Source organism: Xenopus laevis, chromosome 8L, assembly GCF_017654675.1.
Source record: "Xenopus laevis strain J_2021 chromosome 8L, Xenopus_laevis_v10.1, whole genome shotgun sequence".
NCBI classification, from domain to species: Eukaryota; Metazoa; Chordata; class Amphibia; order Anura; family Pipidae; genus Xenopus; species Xenopus laevis.
In genome coordinates this window covers 101,014,273-101,028,858 of record NC_054385.1, presented here as the reverse complement: position 1 = coordinate 101,028,858, position 14,586 = coordinate 101,014,273, and the positions used below count along the sequence as shown (strand labels likewise).

The 14,586-nt window shown below is 38.3% G+C and overlaps 1 protein-coding gene across 1 annotated transcript in view; it reads right to left on the bottom strand.

Annotated features, from left to right (window-relative positions):
* Positions 1–14,586, bottom strand: part of mipol1.L (mirror-image polydactyly 1 L homeolog) — a 183,213-nt gene that overhangs the window by 135,256 nt on the left and 33,371 nt on the right. Inside the window, exons 4-5 of the mRNA XM_018231144.2 lie at positions 14,165–14,285; positions 7,759–7,864 (exon numbers count right to left, since the gene is read on the bottom strand). Coding sequence (XP_018086633.1) covers positions 7,759–7,864; positions 14,165–14,285 — 227 coding nt within the window. The remainder of the gene's footprint in view (positions 1–7,758; positions 7,865–14,164; positions 14,286–14,586) is intronic.

Genomic DNA, 14,586 nt, shown 5'->3' with positions numbered 1-14,586 from the left:
TACCAATGGAAACAAAGAAGGAAGGCATATTGGGACTGATTTATTGATACTGATGGAGGTAAATTGTTTATTTTTTTTTTTTTAAAACAAACAAAACGTATTTTTCATTGTGGAGATGCAGTGGGGCCATAGACAGAGTTTGGCCTGTCCAGGACCTGCTATAAAGTTGTTGTACCAACCCAAACACAACAGACTCACGGATGATGCTGGTTTTGGGGTGGCCAGCACAATACTACCAATAAGGTTAGGGTTCTTTTTAAATGATGTTTGGCTTCTTTTAGCCTTAACCGCTCTGGCTCTTCTGTTTGGTTGCTCTCCAATAACCCCTAGAAGCCTTATTATTATTAACTAGACATTAAGCCTGTTAAATTAACGGGCGCTAGAACATATGTAGAAAATTCGCCAGAGACGGTCCGTGGGGCACATGCGCAGTAGCGCCAGAGACGGTCTGTGGGGCACATGCACAGTAGCGCAATCCCACGGACACAGGGACTGGACGCAGAGACACTTCAACTTTATTATATAGGATTAATAAGCCATATTGAGAGATGAGACCTAAAGTTGTCTGCAAGTTCGGATAAACTTCTCTGAATTTTAAGGCTATATCACTGCTAATAAGCCAAACTGGCATAAGTAAAGTAAGTGCCACCCTTACATAAAGGTTTAAACCTCTCATTATATGTTTTAATGCAGTGCTATGTGAATACCTACTGATTAAGAAGGCTTTTACGGTTATATTTTCAATGAACAAAGCCACACCCTAAACCTTTATGGTCAAAGAAACGTTGAGAAATACATGTTCATTGCCTGCCCCCAAATCCCAGAAAATCATTGTTTTCATATAAAATGTCATGATTTTAAAAATCGTTCCAAATATCAAAAGTGCAGTCTATGTAAAAATTGTACGTAAATGCATTTAGGGCAGTTGCATTTCCTATGTTGCCCATCCTTCAGGGTCATGTCAGAAGTGATCTTTTCTCTAGAAGCTCAGAAAAGCCCAAATCAGATATGACCATAGTGGAAATCCACAAATAGTTATGGTTTAAAGTGGTGTGAACAACACAGTAGGCATCATTCTGAAAGTTAACTATCTGAGATAACTTGCCCGCTGAGTATTACAAATCCTCCTCCACAATATTGTCAAGATATGCTCTAAATTTCTAAAGCAACTGCTAAACCCTAACCCATGGCCTTATCCTATCCCGCTTAGACTACTGCAATCTCCTACTAACCTGTCTTCAAGACTGCCTCTCTCCCCTGCAATCAGTTCTAACCTCTGCTGGTAGAATGATCATGCTCTCTCCTTAGAGAGATTCAGCTAATTTCCTGATAAAACCTATATCATGGCTGCCTGGTAAGCAACAGACTGCATACAAACTCCTGCTATCATGGAATACTCTTCACTCCTCTGCTCCTCTACATTTCCTCACTTGTCTCCCTGTAAATTCCTGGCTGTCTCCTCCGCCACTGTCTTTTCCCACCGTCCACTGTCATTGTTTATCTTAAATCTTTCTATCTTACTGCTCCTTGTCTCTGGAATTGTATCCCTGAATTAGTCCTTAGATGGCATTCTCTTAATCCCTTTACTTTTTGGAGCACTAGAACATTATCTGGTCCTGTCTTTGTGCACTATGTCCCTCCAATTTGTATATTATCCACCCATTTAGATTGTAAGTCCTACAGGGCAGGCACTACCTTCCTCTGTGTCTCTTACCCTATCACACTTAATCACAGCATATTATGTTTGTATTTTCTCCTTGTGTATGTGTGGGTTTCCTCTAGGTTCTCCGGTTTCCTCCCACACTTCGAAAACATCCAGGCTAAATGGCTCATGAAAAAAATTGACCATTGTGTGTGTGAAATTGATAGGGACCTTGGACTGTAAGCTCCACTGGGGCAGGAAGATAATCTCTGTAAAGCGATGATAAAATGTGTCAGCGTATGTATGAAGAAATAAATAACAGTTTGTCCTATCTGTGTGTACTTTTCTATACTGTACAGTCAGGGCCAGATTAAGATAGCGGGCACCCCTAAGCACCCAGATGTTCGTTGTTCCATTTCCTCCCTTTTATTCGCACAAATTTTCATCATTCACGGCAGACATATTCTTCTTCTCCGGTAATCTTCGTGTCTTGGCGGCATTTCAGCGGATGCACAGTGAGAGTAAATTTCCCGAACAACTGCGCATGGGCCGAAAGTCATGAAAATTTCTGAGAAATTTTTGTGACTTTCAGCGCATGCGCAGTGGTTCGGGACAGGAAATTTACTCCAACTTGCGCATTCGCCAAAACTTCCGAAGAAGACCGAAAAAATAAGATGGCTGCCGTGAACTGCAAGGCCAGAATCTGCACAGAGGGGTGAGTAAAAAATTAGGGGCATTTGCCCGGGGTGGGGGAGGGGGAGTTCTACCCAGGGTAGGGTTTTTTTTTTTTTAATACAGGTTGATTCTCCTTTAATACCAATTGATTTTCTGCCTCTGTTTCTTCAGGAACACTGCATGAGCACCGAGGGGGTTTGTGTAAAAGACTTTGGGGGCACTGGGGGAAACCACAACTCAAGAAGCTGTGTACATATTAAAGGCCCACTAAAGGTTTTCATCAAATGCTCTAGAAAACAAAATGATGGAATGAAAAAATATGAATGTTCCAGTGGGTCACTAAGGTTTATACCAAATTCAATGGGGTAGTTGGTATTCTGCGGGTGACTAATCTAAATCACTGATGGGAACACATATGCGGCGCTTCATTTTTCCAAAGTAACCCAAAGATTTTTTAGAGATGGAACTTTGGAAAAAACTAAGTGCCGCATATTTCCCCGCTGGGGAAGCGTTTGGAGGAGATTAGCCACCTGCAGAAGAGGAGATTTATCACAGTTGCCATACTCCTCGTCTGCCATCAGTCTAAGGCAGTGATCCCCAACCAGTGGGACCACTTTGGGTGTTGCTCTTAGTGGCTTCAAAGCAGGTGCTTATTTTTTAATTGCTGGTTTAGAGGCAAGTTTTGGTTGCATAAAAAACCAGGGGTCAGCATACATTTCACTCTGGAGAACCACATTAGAGTTCAGTGTTATTTTTATATCTGAATGTTGCTCAAGGGTACAAAAGGTTGGGGACCACCGGCCTAAGGGTTCACCAATTAACTGGGTGGGTCTGGCACTAAGGGAATGTAATTTTGGATAACTGTGGTTTGCTCAAGATGCTAAGATGAGGCACTGGGCAAGCTAGGTACCAGATCAGCACTTAGAGGGTCTTTTCTAATGGATGCTGAGCAGGTCTCTGGTACAGTCTGTGTAATGTTCGAAATATTGTTTACAGGTGCAACGTAGGGCTATGCAATACAGGTATAGGATCTATTATCCAGAATACCTGGGGCCTGTGGCTTTCCCGATAAGGGACCCCCTTCTATAATTTGGATCACCACACCTAAAGTATACTAAAAATAATTTAACATTAAATTAACCCAATAGGATTGTTTTGCCCCCAATATTGATTCTTTAGGGTTAGTCACCATCAAATACAAGGTACAGGTATGGGATGTGTTATCCAGAATGCTCAGAACCTGGGGCTTTCCAGGTAACATATCTTTCCATAATTTGGATCTTCATACCTTAAGTCTACTAGAAAATCATGTAAACATTAAATAAACCCAATAGTCTGGTTGTGCTTCCAATAAGGAGTAATTATATCTCAGTTGAGATCAAGTACAAGGTAATGTTTTATTATTACAGAGAAAAAGGAAATAATTTTTTAAAATTTCATTATTTGATTATAATGGAGTCTATGGGAGACAGCCTTTCCGTATATCGGAACTTTTCCAGGCAACGGATCCCATACCTGTACTATTTTATTACTTCGGAGAAAAAGGAAATAATTTTTTAAAAAATAATTATTTGCTTAAAATGGACTATATGGGAGATGGTCCTTCCATCTCCATAATTTGGAGTTTTCTAGATAATGGGTTTTCTGGTTAAGGAATTCCATGCCTGTTCTGTGCCATACAAAACTTAATACAAATTTGGGTTGGGGCATTATTATTAATGTAGATAATGTAGCTACAGCATATAATTTATAGGTAAACTACACAGTCTATCTCAGGCATGTCCATAGTGTGGCCCGGGGGCCAATTGTGGCCATTTTCAAATTTACACCGGCCCTCAGCCTCCATCATGAAATTAAAAATAATGAGGCCCCCCAGCACAGTGCAATCAGGAATCCAATAGCAGTAATATTAAGGCACATCTTACTTACTACGCACACTTCTTTAGGGCTGAAGCTGTCAATAGACATACTGACGTGCCAGTACAGTAAACTAAAGAAGTATGGCTTCACTACGTTCCAGTACGTATCTATTGCTAACACCTTCAGCACACAGGCAGCAGTATAGACCATGTGGCAGATCATTTCACTAACGTGCCCAAATATTACTGCTACGATAACTCGATTCCTGTAATTTAATGTTAATGGTTCAAAGAATGTCGGGCTGAATGGTCGAGCCCCACACATTTTCACCTCACCAAATCTGGCAAAAAGTTTGGGCACCGCTGGTCTATCTGTTTTTTAAGAGGTGACTGCTGACACATAATGTATTTACCTGTACTGTACTTTACTATGCCGGATGTATTTTCTTTGTATACCTAATAAGCAGCTCTATAGAGGCAGTTTTATATAAGAATTATTAGCAGCATTTATGGGACAAAGTTTATCTGGCCTCTGTAGAAACAGATGCAGCCTCTCCCAAAGCAGGGTCTCACTTCACATGTGTTGTACAGATAACAGAATTCAATATGAGAATCGTTGTATTAAGGTATTATCTGGTAATAGTGGTGGAGGTTACCTTATTACTGCACAGATGGCCAATGGAAATTCAGCAAAATACCATCCATCAATCTGCTCGTTGTCTCTAATACTGTGCCATACATTTCCTTTATTTTATGGATTACCTGAGCCACCTTTGATCCCTGTGGTTTTTAAATTGTCTTTATCAAATATTTCAATATCTAGCTCATGAACATGATCAGCTCTGAGCTGCTGAAAAGTTATTTGACTAATGTTAACTGATATGCAGTTCACCAACAAAGGATGAGCTACAATATACATTCATTAAACATAATTGAAGATATAATTAAAATGAAAAGCTGTACTTTATCTCCTTCTGTTTTCTGCTGCTTCTCCTGATTCTAGAAATAATGAAGCAGGTCCCCACAGGTATTCTGGAAGCGAACACCTTTAACGTCCGTATATCCAAACTATTTGGCCTTTACGAAGAACTAAACCAATTTTGTAAGCATACAGCTACTGCACAGGTCACCCTTCACCAACCACACAAAACAGACACCAAATTGATCTACTCCTTACGCCTTATCGCTTCCTGTCCCCTCCTTCCTAGCATCAACTTCCAATCAGGAGCATGTGCACTGGAAATCAATTTGTTTCTAGCTTCCAGTGTGCATGCTCCTGGTAGGCAATCACTGGCCGAAAGGTATGGACTGGAAACAGACCAGTGAGATATTGGGAGTCTGGTTGGGAAGAGGGGTCTATGCTTACAAGAAGGGTGAAATTCCATTTGTGTCTTGTAGTAGACACAAATGGAAAATAAAAAGCACTGATATGAATGAAAAAACATTAATTGCAAAGAACTAGTTAAATTGGGTTGAAAAAAAAGACAAAGTCCATCAAGTTCAACCTCTTCAAATGAAAACCCAGCATCCATCCACACACCCCTCCATACTTTCTCATAAATTATATATACCCATATCTATACTACTATAGAGTTTAGTATCACAATAGCCTTTGATACTATGTCTGTCCAAGAAATCATCCAAGCCATTCTTAAAGGCATTAACTTAATCAGCCATCACCCGACAGTTCATTCCACAACCTCACTGTCACTGTGAAGAACCACCTATGTTGCTTCAAATGAAAGTTCTTTTCTTCTAGTCTAAAGGGGTGGCCTCTGGTACGGTGATACTCTTTATGGGTAAAAAGGTCCCCTGCTATTTGTCTATGATGTCCTCTAATGTACTTGTAAAGTGTAATCAAACAAACACAAAGTAGTGCTACACACACACTCTCACCACTCTTTGCAGCGTCTGGTGCCGTCTGTGACTCTGTCTGCCCAGGTCTGATTCACGTACAAGAAAATACTTCAGCAGGACTCCGATTATGGTGAAAAAATTGCTTTATTCGTGCCTCAAGCTAAGCGCTTAGCTTGAGGCACGAATAAAGCAACAATTTTTTCACCATAATCGGAGTGCTGCTGAAGTATTTTCTTGTATGTAAAGTGTAATCATGTCCCCTCATAAAGTGCCTTTTTTCCAGAGAAAACAACCCCAACCTTGTCTACTCTCATAATTTAAGTCTTCCATCTCCCTAACCAGTTTAGTTGCACTTCTCTGCACTCTTTCTAGCTCATTTATATCCCTCTTAAGGACGGGAGTCCAAAACTGTACTGCATACTCCAGATGAGGCCTTACCAGGGACCTATAAAGAGGCATAATTCTGTTTTCATCCCTTGAGTTAATGCCCTTGACATTGTATTGGGTAACATGATAATAAAATAATGATTAGAACTTCAGATTTTTAGCCTACAATACAGAGTAGTAACCTCTTTCAACTTGTGATATTTCCCAGTCATATACAATAAACAGGGCCACAGCTTGGGAAGATCTTGTGCAAAATAATTTGTAAATGCCTGTAGTTGTAGACCAGGGATGACTTTCAAGCAGTTGGGCATCGACATTGCAAGAAATGGATTAGCAACACCCTGATAACACAAGGAAATTGTTTTGTTGTTAATATAGGACAATGTTGTCCAAGATTTTCCATGGTTTGGGCGACATATTCACAATTTAAAATGTTTGGGGTCTAGATTATTATAAAATAATGATGCTGGATCATGGAAATCCAGAGCATGCTGGGGCACATAAATATTTCTTGGAGGGTCTGACCTGCAGACCTCCAGTTGAATAGGACATACATGGCATGATATATCTAAGCTACCTAGGGTAAATTCAGAGAATTTGTTTTTGGTATTGAAGAAAGTCTATTTATAAACAAAGATGGTGCCCATTATTATAATTATTTTATATTTATATAGCAATGTTACACAGTGTGACAGAACACACAATAGGGTCAATGTTATCAGGAGCCAAATAACTTGCCTGCATGTTTTCAGTGTGTGGAAGGAAAACAGAGTACTAGCAGTAAACCCAGAAAATACAAACACCTTGCAGGCAGTACTCAGTTTTCGAAATTGAAGTCAGGGTACAGGTCTAAAAGCAATAATATATACATATTCTTTTTTATTAAAATACTTGAATAATCTTTATTAGGCTTCATATCCCTTTAATGGAAAAGGACAACAGTTTTGCTTGAAGGCAGCCAGGGATGATGAGAAAAGCATTTAAAGTGAAGAACAGATTCTTGGCTTGTTATGCCTCCTTTGCACCCCCTCCTCCTCCTCTCTCCCTCTCTGACTGTTTGTTCAAGACCTTTCCAACTAAACAAACACACTCTTTGTGATTGGATTGACATGGTGCTAACAAACCGTTTAATGCCCAAATCAGTTTGAAAGCAGGCAGAGTCCTTGCTAATACCGGTACCAGGATCTGAAATGCAAAGTCACACAAGCAGCTCCAAACCGCCAACAAAAAGTCCAGAAAAATAAGTCATTCCCCTCCCTGAGTAAATACAGCTTTTATTAAGTGAGCCACGTCATTCTAGCAAACACATGGGCTACCTACGTAAGGGTGGTGCATTACCTGTAGTCTTCTCAGCAATCGTGGCCTGGGCTGCTTGCTCCCGTATCTCCGTATCCAGTCTTAGTGTTTCCAGCTCTCTTTCTCTGTTCATCAGGGCATCCTGCAGCTAAGAAATATAGGGAAATTTGATCAAAATTCTAAGCATGGCAACAGCCCCATTGCAGCTTTGAAATATATATATATATATATATATATATATATCCAGTGAGTATCCGCACGCCAAGCCGGGGTGCACAGCTAGGATATATATAAAATAATATTCAAGAGAACCAGCACTCCCATATAAAAAATTCTCATTTCTTTCTGTTGCATCAATGTCCAACGTTTCGGTCCTTGTTAGGACCTTTCTCAGGGACTGAAACGTTAGACATTGATGCAACAGTAGATGAGAATTTTTTATATGGGAGTGCTGGTTCTCTTGAATATTACATTATATATATATATATATATATATATATATATATATATATATATATATATATATATATATATATATATATATATATATTTATATATATATATTTGAAAAAATATATATAAGAACACAGGTTATAAACCTCCAGAAATGCAGATGCAGTATAAAGAACATACAGAAGCAAGCTCCAATAATATGTACTGTTTTCCAAGTTTATTTTAGTCTTGCAGAGAACACTAGTTGCCCCCTATTGGGCTTAGGTTAAATTCCGGAAAGGGCAATATCTGCAAGGATTCTTTATGTTCTCATGCTTGCGTGGTTTCCAGGATTTCTCACTAACTCCAAATACCTACCGACAGGTTAACTGGCCCTTGAGACAATTAGTGTGGGATCTGGGGCAATATGCACAATATGATGGAGCTATTATTTTATAGCAATATGCACTGCAAACTAATGCACAGTAAGTTAAATAGCTCAGTTATAATAGATCATTGTACAGATAAGGGACCTGTTATCCAGAATGCTCAGGACCTAGGGTTTTCTGGATAAAAGATCCTTCTGTAATTTGGATCTTCATACCTTAAGTCTACTAGAAAATCATGCAAACATTAAATAAACCCAATATGCCTGTTTTGCTTCCAGCAAAGGAATAATTATATCTCAGTTTGGATCTAGTACAAGGATCTGTTTTATTATTACAGAGAAAAAGGGAATCATTTTTTAAAAAATTTATTATTTGGATAAAAATGGAGTCTATGGGAGATGGCCTTTCTGGAGCTTTCTTGATAACGTATTTCAGGATAACTGATCCCATACCTGTACTGAATTAACCCAGGGGGGTTGGGGTATGAGAAACACACTGGTATATTGCAGTGCAAGTCATTGTAACCAGAACAGCCTCCATTTCTCTAATAACCACACTGCTTCTCGCTAGGAGCTTTATTTAAAGATACCTACAAATACAAAACCTATGTTAAGGTAATGTCTCTTCACATTATTCCTGTTAGAGAATTTTTGTAAATCTGGCTTGGTTGCTTGAAAATAAATGGATGACTGCTGGCTACATAATAACATAAAGATCCCAAGTGATGGATTACAAATCTATTCATGCTCCATCACAGTTGTGTTCAGTTGCAAACCAATCTATTGATGCATTGTTGGTGGAACCTGCTATCATTCAGCCACAAAAGCATGAATGTGTCTTGGCACTGACTTTGGTAGATGAGGTCTGGTCCACACAGTAAGCCATCTAACTGATCCCAAAGGTGTTTAGTTGGCTTGAGGTCAGGCCTATGTATAAGCAGTTTAAGGTGTTTCCTAATCAAGTCAATAGAGGCCGTCAGAGATATTTTTTAATGCACTTTTCAGAGGTATGGTCAACTATGCTGGAATTATTATTGGTCCTAATGCTACAAGTTCTGTTGAACACTGGGTGCCTAGGGTTTGCTCTTTTATTTAGAAAACAGCTGTGTGTGATTGTTTGAGATAAGAAAACAAGGTAATAATCCTTTTACATTTCTGTAGAATCTGAACACCTACCTCAACACATAACTAGCTCTAATCACCAAAGACTGCAGTGTACAAGGCAATTATGATATCATGTTGGTTTAGCTTTCAGACGGCTTTCTCCAATTCCTTCTGTAGATAATAGGCAATGGTTGTAACAAAGGGAGCACACCCCACAGCTGCTTGGAGTGGACAGAATTATGGAGGCTTTGTAGTGTATAGGGCCCAGCGAAACCCAAATTAATCTATAAAATGAATGTAGGGATGCACCGAATCCAGGATTCGGCTGATTCCAAGTGCCTGGCCGAACAGAATCTGAATCCTAAAAATCAGGAGAATTTTCGTCAAACAAACAAGGAAGTAAAAAAAATTTTAACAGCTCACTGAGTGCGCGGTTCTCTTTCACCCCCTTGTTCCCTAATTTGCAAATGCAAATTAGGATTGGGTTCAGTATTAGGCCAAATCTTTTGTTAAGGATTCAGGGTTCGGGTGAATCCTATTTTAGGATTTGGTGTATCCCTAAATCAAAGCGTGTCAAACCAATCATCTTCCAAAAGGTTGGGGGCTCTAAAAACACTTCTGTATATTGCATTAATTTCTAACAAAGCCATTGTAAGGGCCGCAGAAATTAACACTGTACTTGAGCAGAATGCTAGCACACTCGTGGTAAACTGTCAATATATTACAACCTCTGTTCTAATGGTAACACTTGTTTCTACACAGCCTATTATTCTATTTGCTTTTCCCACTGTCTTACTACATGACATTCAGGACTTTCAAGTATTGTGAGAGAATTCCTTGGTCCCTTTGTTGCAGTTGACAGCAATATACCTCTCAATCTATATTCTACATCTGATCGTGTGCCATGTTTGCATGATTTTGTTCTCATTTACCATAAAGGGATACTGTCATCACATAACGACTGCTTTTGTTCATCATTGCATTAAATGTTATACATCGGCCTTAATGGGCTGCGCTATTTTCTTGCATAAAATAACTCCATTTAAAATATATTTATCCATTGAAATGGTTGGTGGTTTTGTTTGTTTCAGTTAAAGTGTTCGTTTATTTTAAAATTAACGTTTAGTATAATGTTGACAATAGACCATTTGCGATCTGTCTTAATTTTATCAAATCTTTTTGTGGGCTTTGTTTTCTAGCACTTGAGTTTGGAATTTTAACTTCTATCTAGTTGTTTGGGTCACAGTTACGCTAGCAACCAGCCAGTGGTGGAAGTTATAATTAAAAAAGAAGAGGGAAGAGACTCTATAGAAATATTTAAAAAAAACTAGTGTATTAAAACATATTTCAAAGGGTTTTGCGAAGATTAAATATCATTCATATCAGCCCCTTCTCTGTCTCACTCATAGACATAAAGGGCTGATTTACTGCCACAACCACAACTGAGGTTGTGCAAAAATAAGACACAAATGCGTAAATTTACACCATGCATGAAACAATTGTGTGCAAAGCTGCTTCTTGCACTTATGCATAGTTGTGCTTGGTGCCTCTGCATCCACTCAACCGCCTGAACCTTTTAAATCACTAAATTGTCAATAGTACTTGTGCCTAAAGAATCATGTAGATGTCATTTTGACATTACCCATAGGATAAGAACTGTATCAACTTACCAATGTGGTCCTCACCCAACAGGATTTTCAAACCAGCCAGACATTGATAGGGCAGGCAGTCACAAGTGCCCAATACAAAGGCCAATGAGCTATGACTCTGTCTGCATGGGCTAAGATGGCAGCTTTAATCGGCTTGTGTTTGGCCAGCTTAAGCTGGAATATACAATATATAAAAATGTCATGGAGCTGCCCAACTATGATGACCATGTTTAGTATCATTGAATATTTTATGCCAGTAGAATTCATTATGGCCTCATTGAAATTTTTAACAATCACTAAACACACGACTACAGCTGAAACCTATAATTTTATAGTATAGTTTACAGAAAGGAACTCATAATGACTATGTAAAAGATCTTTCAACGGAGCAGCAAAGCAATCAGAGCAAAGGCTCCTAGACAGTGAGTGTGACTTCAGGGTATTTGTTCATCTGCCACATAACAGCTTGCCCATGAGAGCAGTGCTACCGGTCTTAGCTGTGGCAGCTGACACATGAAGGATAGATAAGGACACACCTTATAGCTAATCAGATTGTTAGGTACAGAAGATAACCAACCCAGTGAAATGCCTGGCAAAGCAGTAGCCTATAAAACTCAGGAGAAAGGGTTCAGGAATGAGTCACTGCATATGAGCATTACCAATAACAAAAATACAGCTCTATAAACACTGAGCTGTCTTATTTATTTTACTTTACGGATAATGGAATTTGTTAACATGCTGAGAGCTCCTGGTCTTGTCAGGTACAACTGCAAATTACCGACTTGTGAAATCCAGTCTCGCAGTAGCTGTTATCATTTTATGAGTCAGATAAAGCTAGGAAGCAGCTTCATTCAGAGGAGATATGCCAAGGAAGGGACAACAGGAGGCTCTCCAGCTGCTTCTAAACTATAAATCCCACCCTTCTTCTAAGGTTGAAGTTTGATAATAACTTAAAAACGAAGACCTTAAATCTGTGTTGCTAAATGATATTTTCAGTGTAGACAAACCCATGTGTAATATCTCTAAAATAAATCCTATATGAGTCTGTCTATTCTTAAAGGGATATTATACTAAGTAGAAAATTGTTTGTTCTTATCTTCAACAAAAGCTTTTGTGATGTTCAAATGGGTACCAAGAAAATGGAGGAATCCAGTTCAAATTATATTTGGGACCCTATTCCACAAAAAATATGGGAAGACCTTTCCATATTTAAAACTCAATAGGCCATTTAAAGAGTGTGGGTTACTTTGGTGTGCCAATGTTCAGAGACATAAGCAAATTCCATTGTTCTCTGACACAAAATATTCCCATACACCTTAAAATACACTGTGAAATTAATTAATAAATAAAATCTGTTTGCTCTTTTGAGAAATGGATTTCAGTGCAGAATTCTGCTGGAGCAGCACTATTAACTGATTCATTTTGAAAAAAAAAAACATTTTTCCCATGACAGTATCCCTTTGTGAATTATTCTAGGACCATAGCGATTTAAATGTCTGAAAGTGCCAGCAGTTGCTTTCTATTCTACATTATAGAAATTGGACAAGGAATAGAGAGTATGATAAGAAAATGGGAACATCTATCTTGTCTCTATATTCTTACTGCAAATGAGATATTTCCGTACAATGTGATGGAAGGTTTAAGACATTTTTATTGCTGGAGTTTATGCAGATATGATCATTTTCTCAAACACTATCCAGAAACCTTTAAAAACCTAGGATACTGACTGCTAACGGATGTAAAAATTGCAATACTGCCTAAACCAGACTCTTTTGCAAAAGAAAAAAAATCTGAAGAGACTGATCATTCTTATAATTTTCCACTAAGGAAATGCACTGCTACTTTAATATCTACTGTAGGTGTTTTCCAAATCCACCCTGGCCTTATCAGAAAGTCAGGGAGTGACAGAGAGAAGGCTCTGGTATGCAAGTACACACATATATGTATATGACTCAGGAAACCCAGGGAAAGTTGTGGTGAAAAAATACCCAGATTGTTTCTGCAAAGTAGCTGTAAGGCCAGGTACTTGGATGCAGTAACATTTCTCCATGTCCCAGATTTTATATCAAAATGTCGTCCTGCTGTTCCCAAAAACTGATTTTTTTCCACTATGAATGTTATTATTTGTGAACTAAAGAGGTTTAACTTACTAACATGATGTATATTTTGCCATGGTTCTGCCTGTAAATGGTCAATTGCAATTAGTCTGGCCCTTATACAGTCCTGCACCAATCACTTATTGCTTTAGGTTGTGTATGTGACTGATAGAGCCTTAAACATGCCCCCCGTAGTGTAACATTAACACTGCAATGTTTAACCCTTGATATTAACACAGTAAATATTGAATCTATGTGCTAATATCCTTTCAGTACTTTAGCACATTTCCCTAATTTTACATTTTCCTGGACTTTACGTAATTTTTTCCTGGTCCCCTGAAAAACTTAAAATGGGGGTTCTGCTGTGTATATGTATATATATATATATATATATATGTATATATATATATATATATATATATATATATATATATATATATATGTATATATATATATATATATATATATATATATATATATATATATATATATATATATATATATATATCCCTTGCAATTAGGAATTATTTTCCATTTGCTTTGGCCATAAACAGAAAATAAAATGATGGTTTCATCTCAAGAATTGATTTGTGTGCTAAAGACCAACAACTAACTCTGCTATGTTAAAAGCTTGTGGAAAAGTAGTTAACAACAAAATAACCACGTTGGTGTAGAAGCACAGAGCATCAACTGTCTCCTTTTTATTTTCAGCCATAAAATAGATCAACTCCAACACTGGCCGCACTGTTAGACCGAAATGCTGAGTCTGTGACTTGTACCTTTTTGTTGGTTTGTCTCACATAATCAAGCTCTTTTGCCAGGGATGATAAGTTCAGCTCGCTTGCTTCGGGGATGCATGATGTCTGATGGACAGAGGTACTGGGGGAAGCAGGCCTGTCACTGAAAAGGAACACAAAAAAATTATACAACATGAGCCAATCACAGCACTGCAGTCTTTCACTTATCCCTAGCAGTCATGTTTTGTCATGTCCAGCACACTTGCTTTGCATATTAATATGGCAGCTTGGAGACTGTTCTATTAATACACTACAAAGAAAAAAACTTCTCTGTTAATTCTAGTTTTTTTGCGATGAAACTCTAACCTCATTAGAATCTCATTAGACTCCCAAGGAATAATAACACAGTGACGAACTAGAAATGTCTACTGAAATAAGAAACGTATGGGTTCAGTCATAAACAG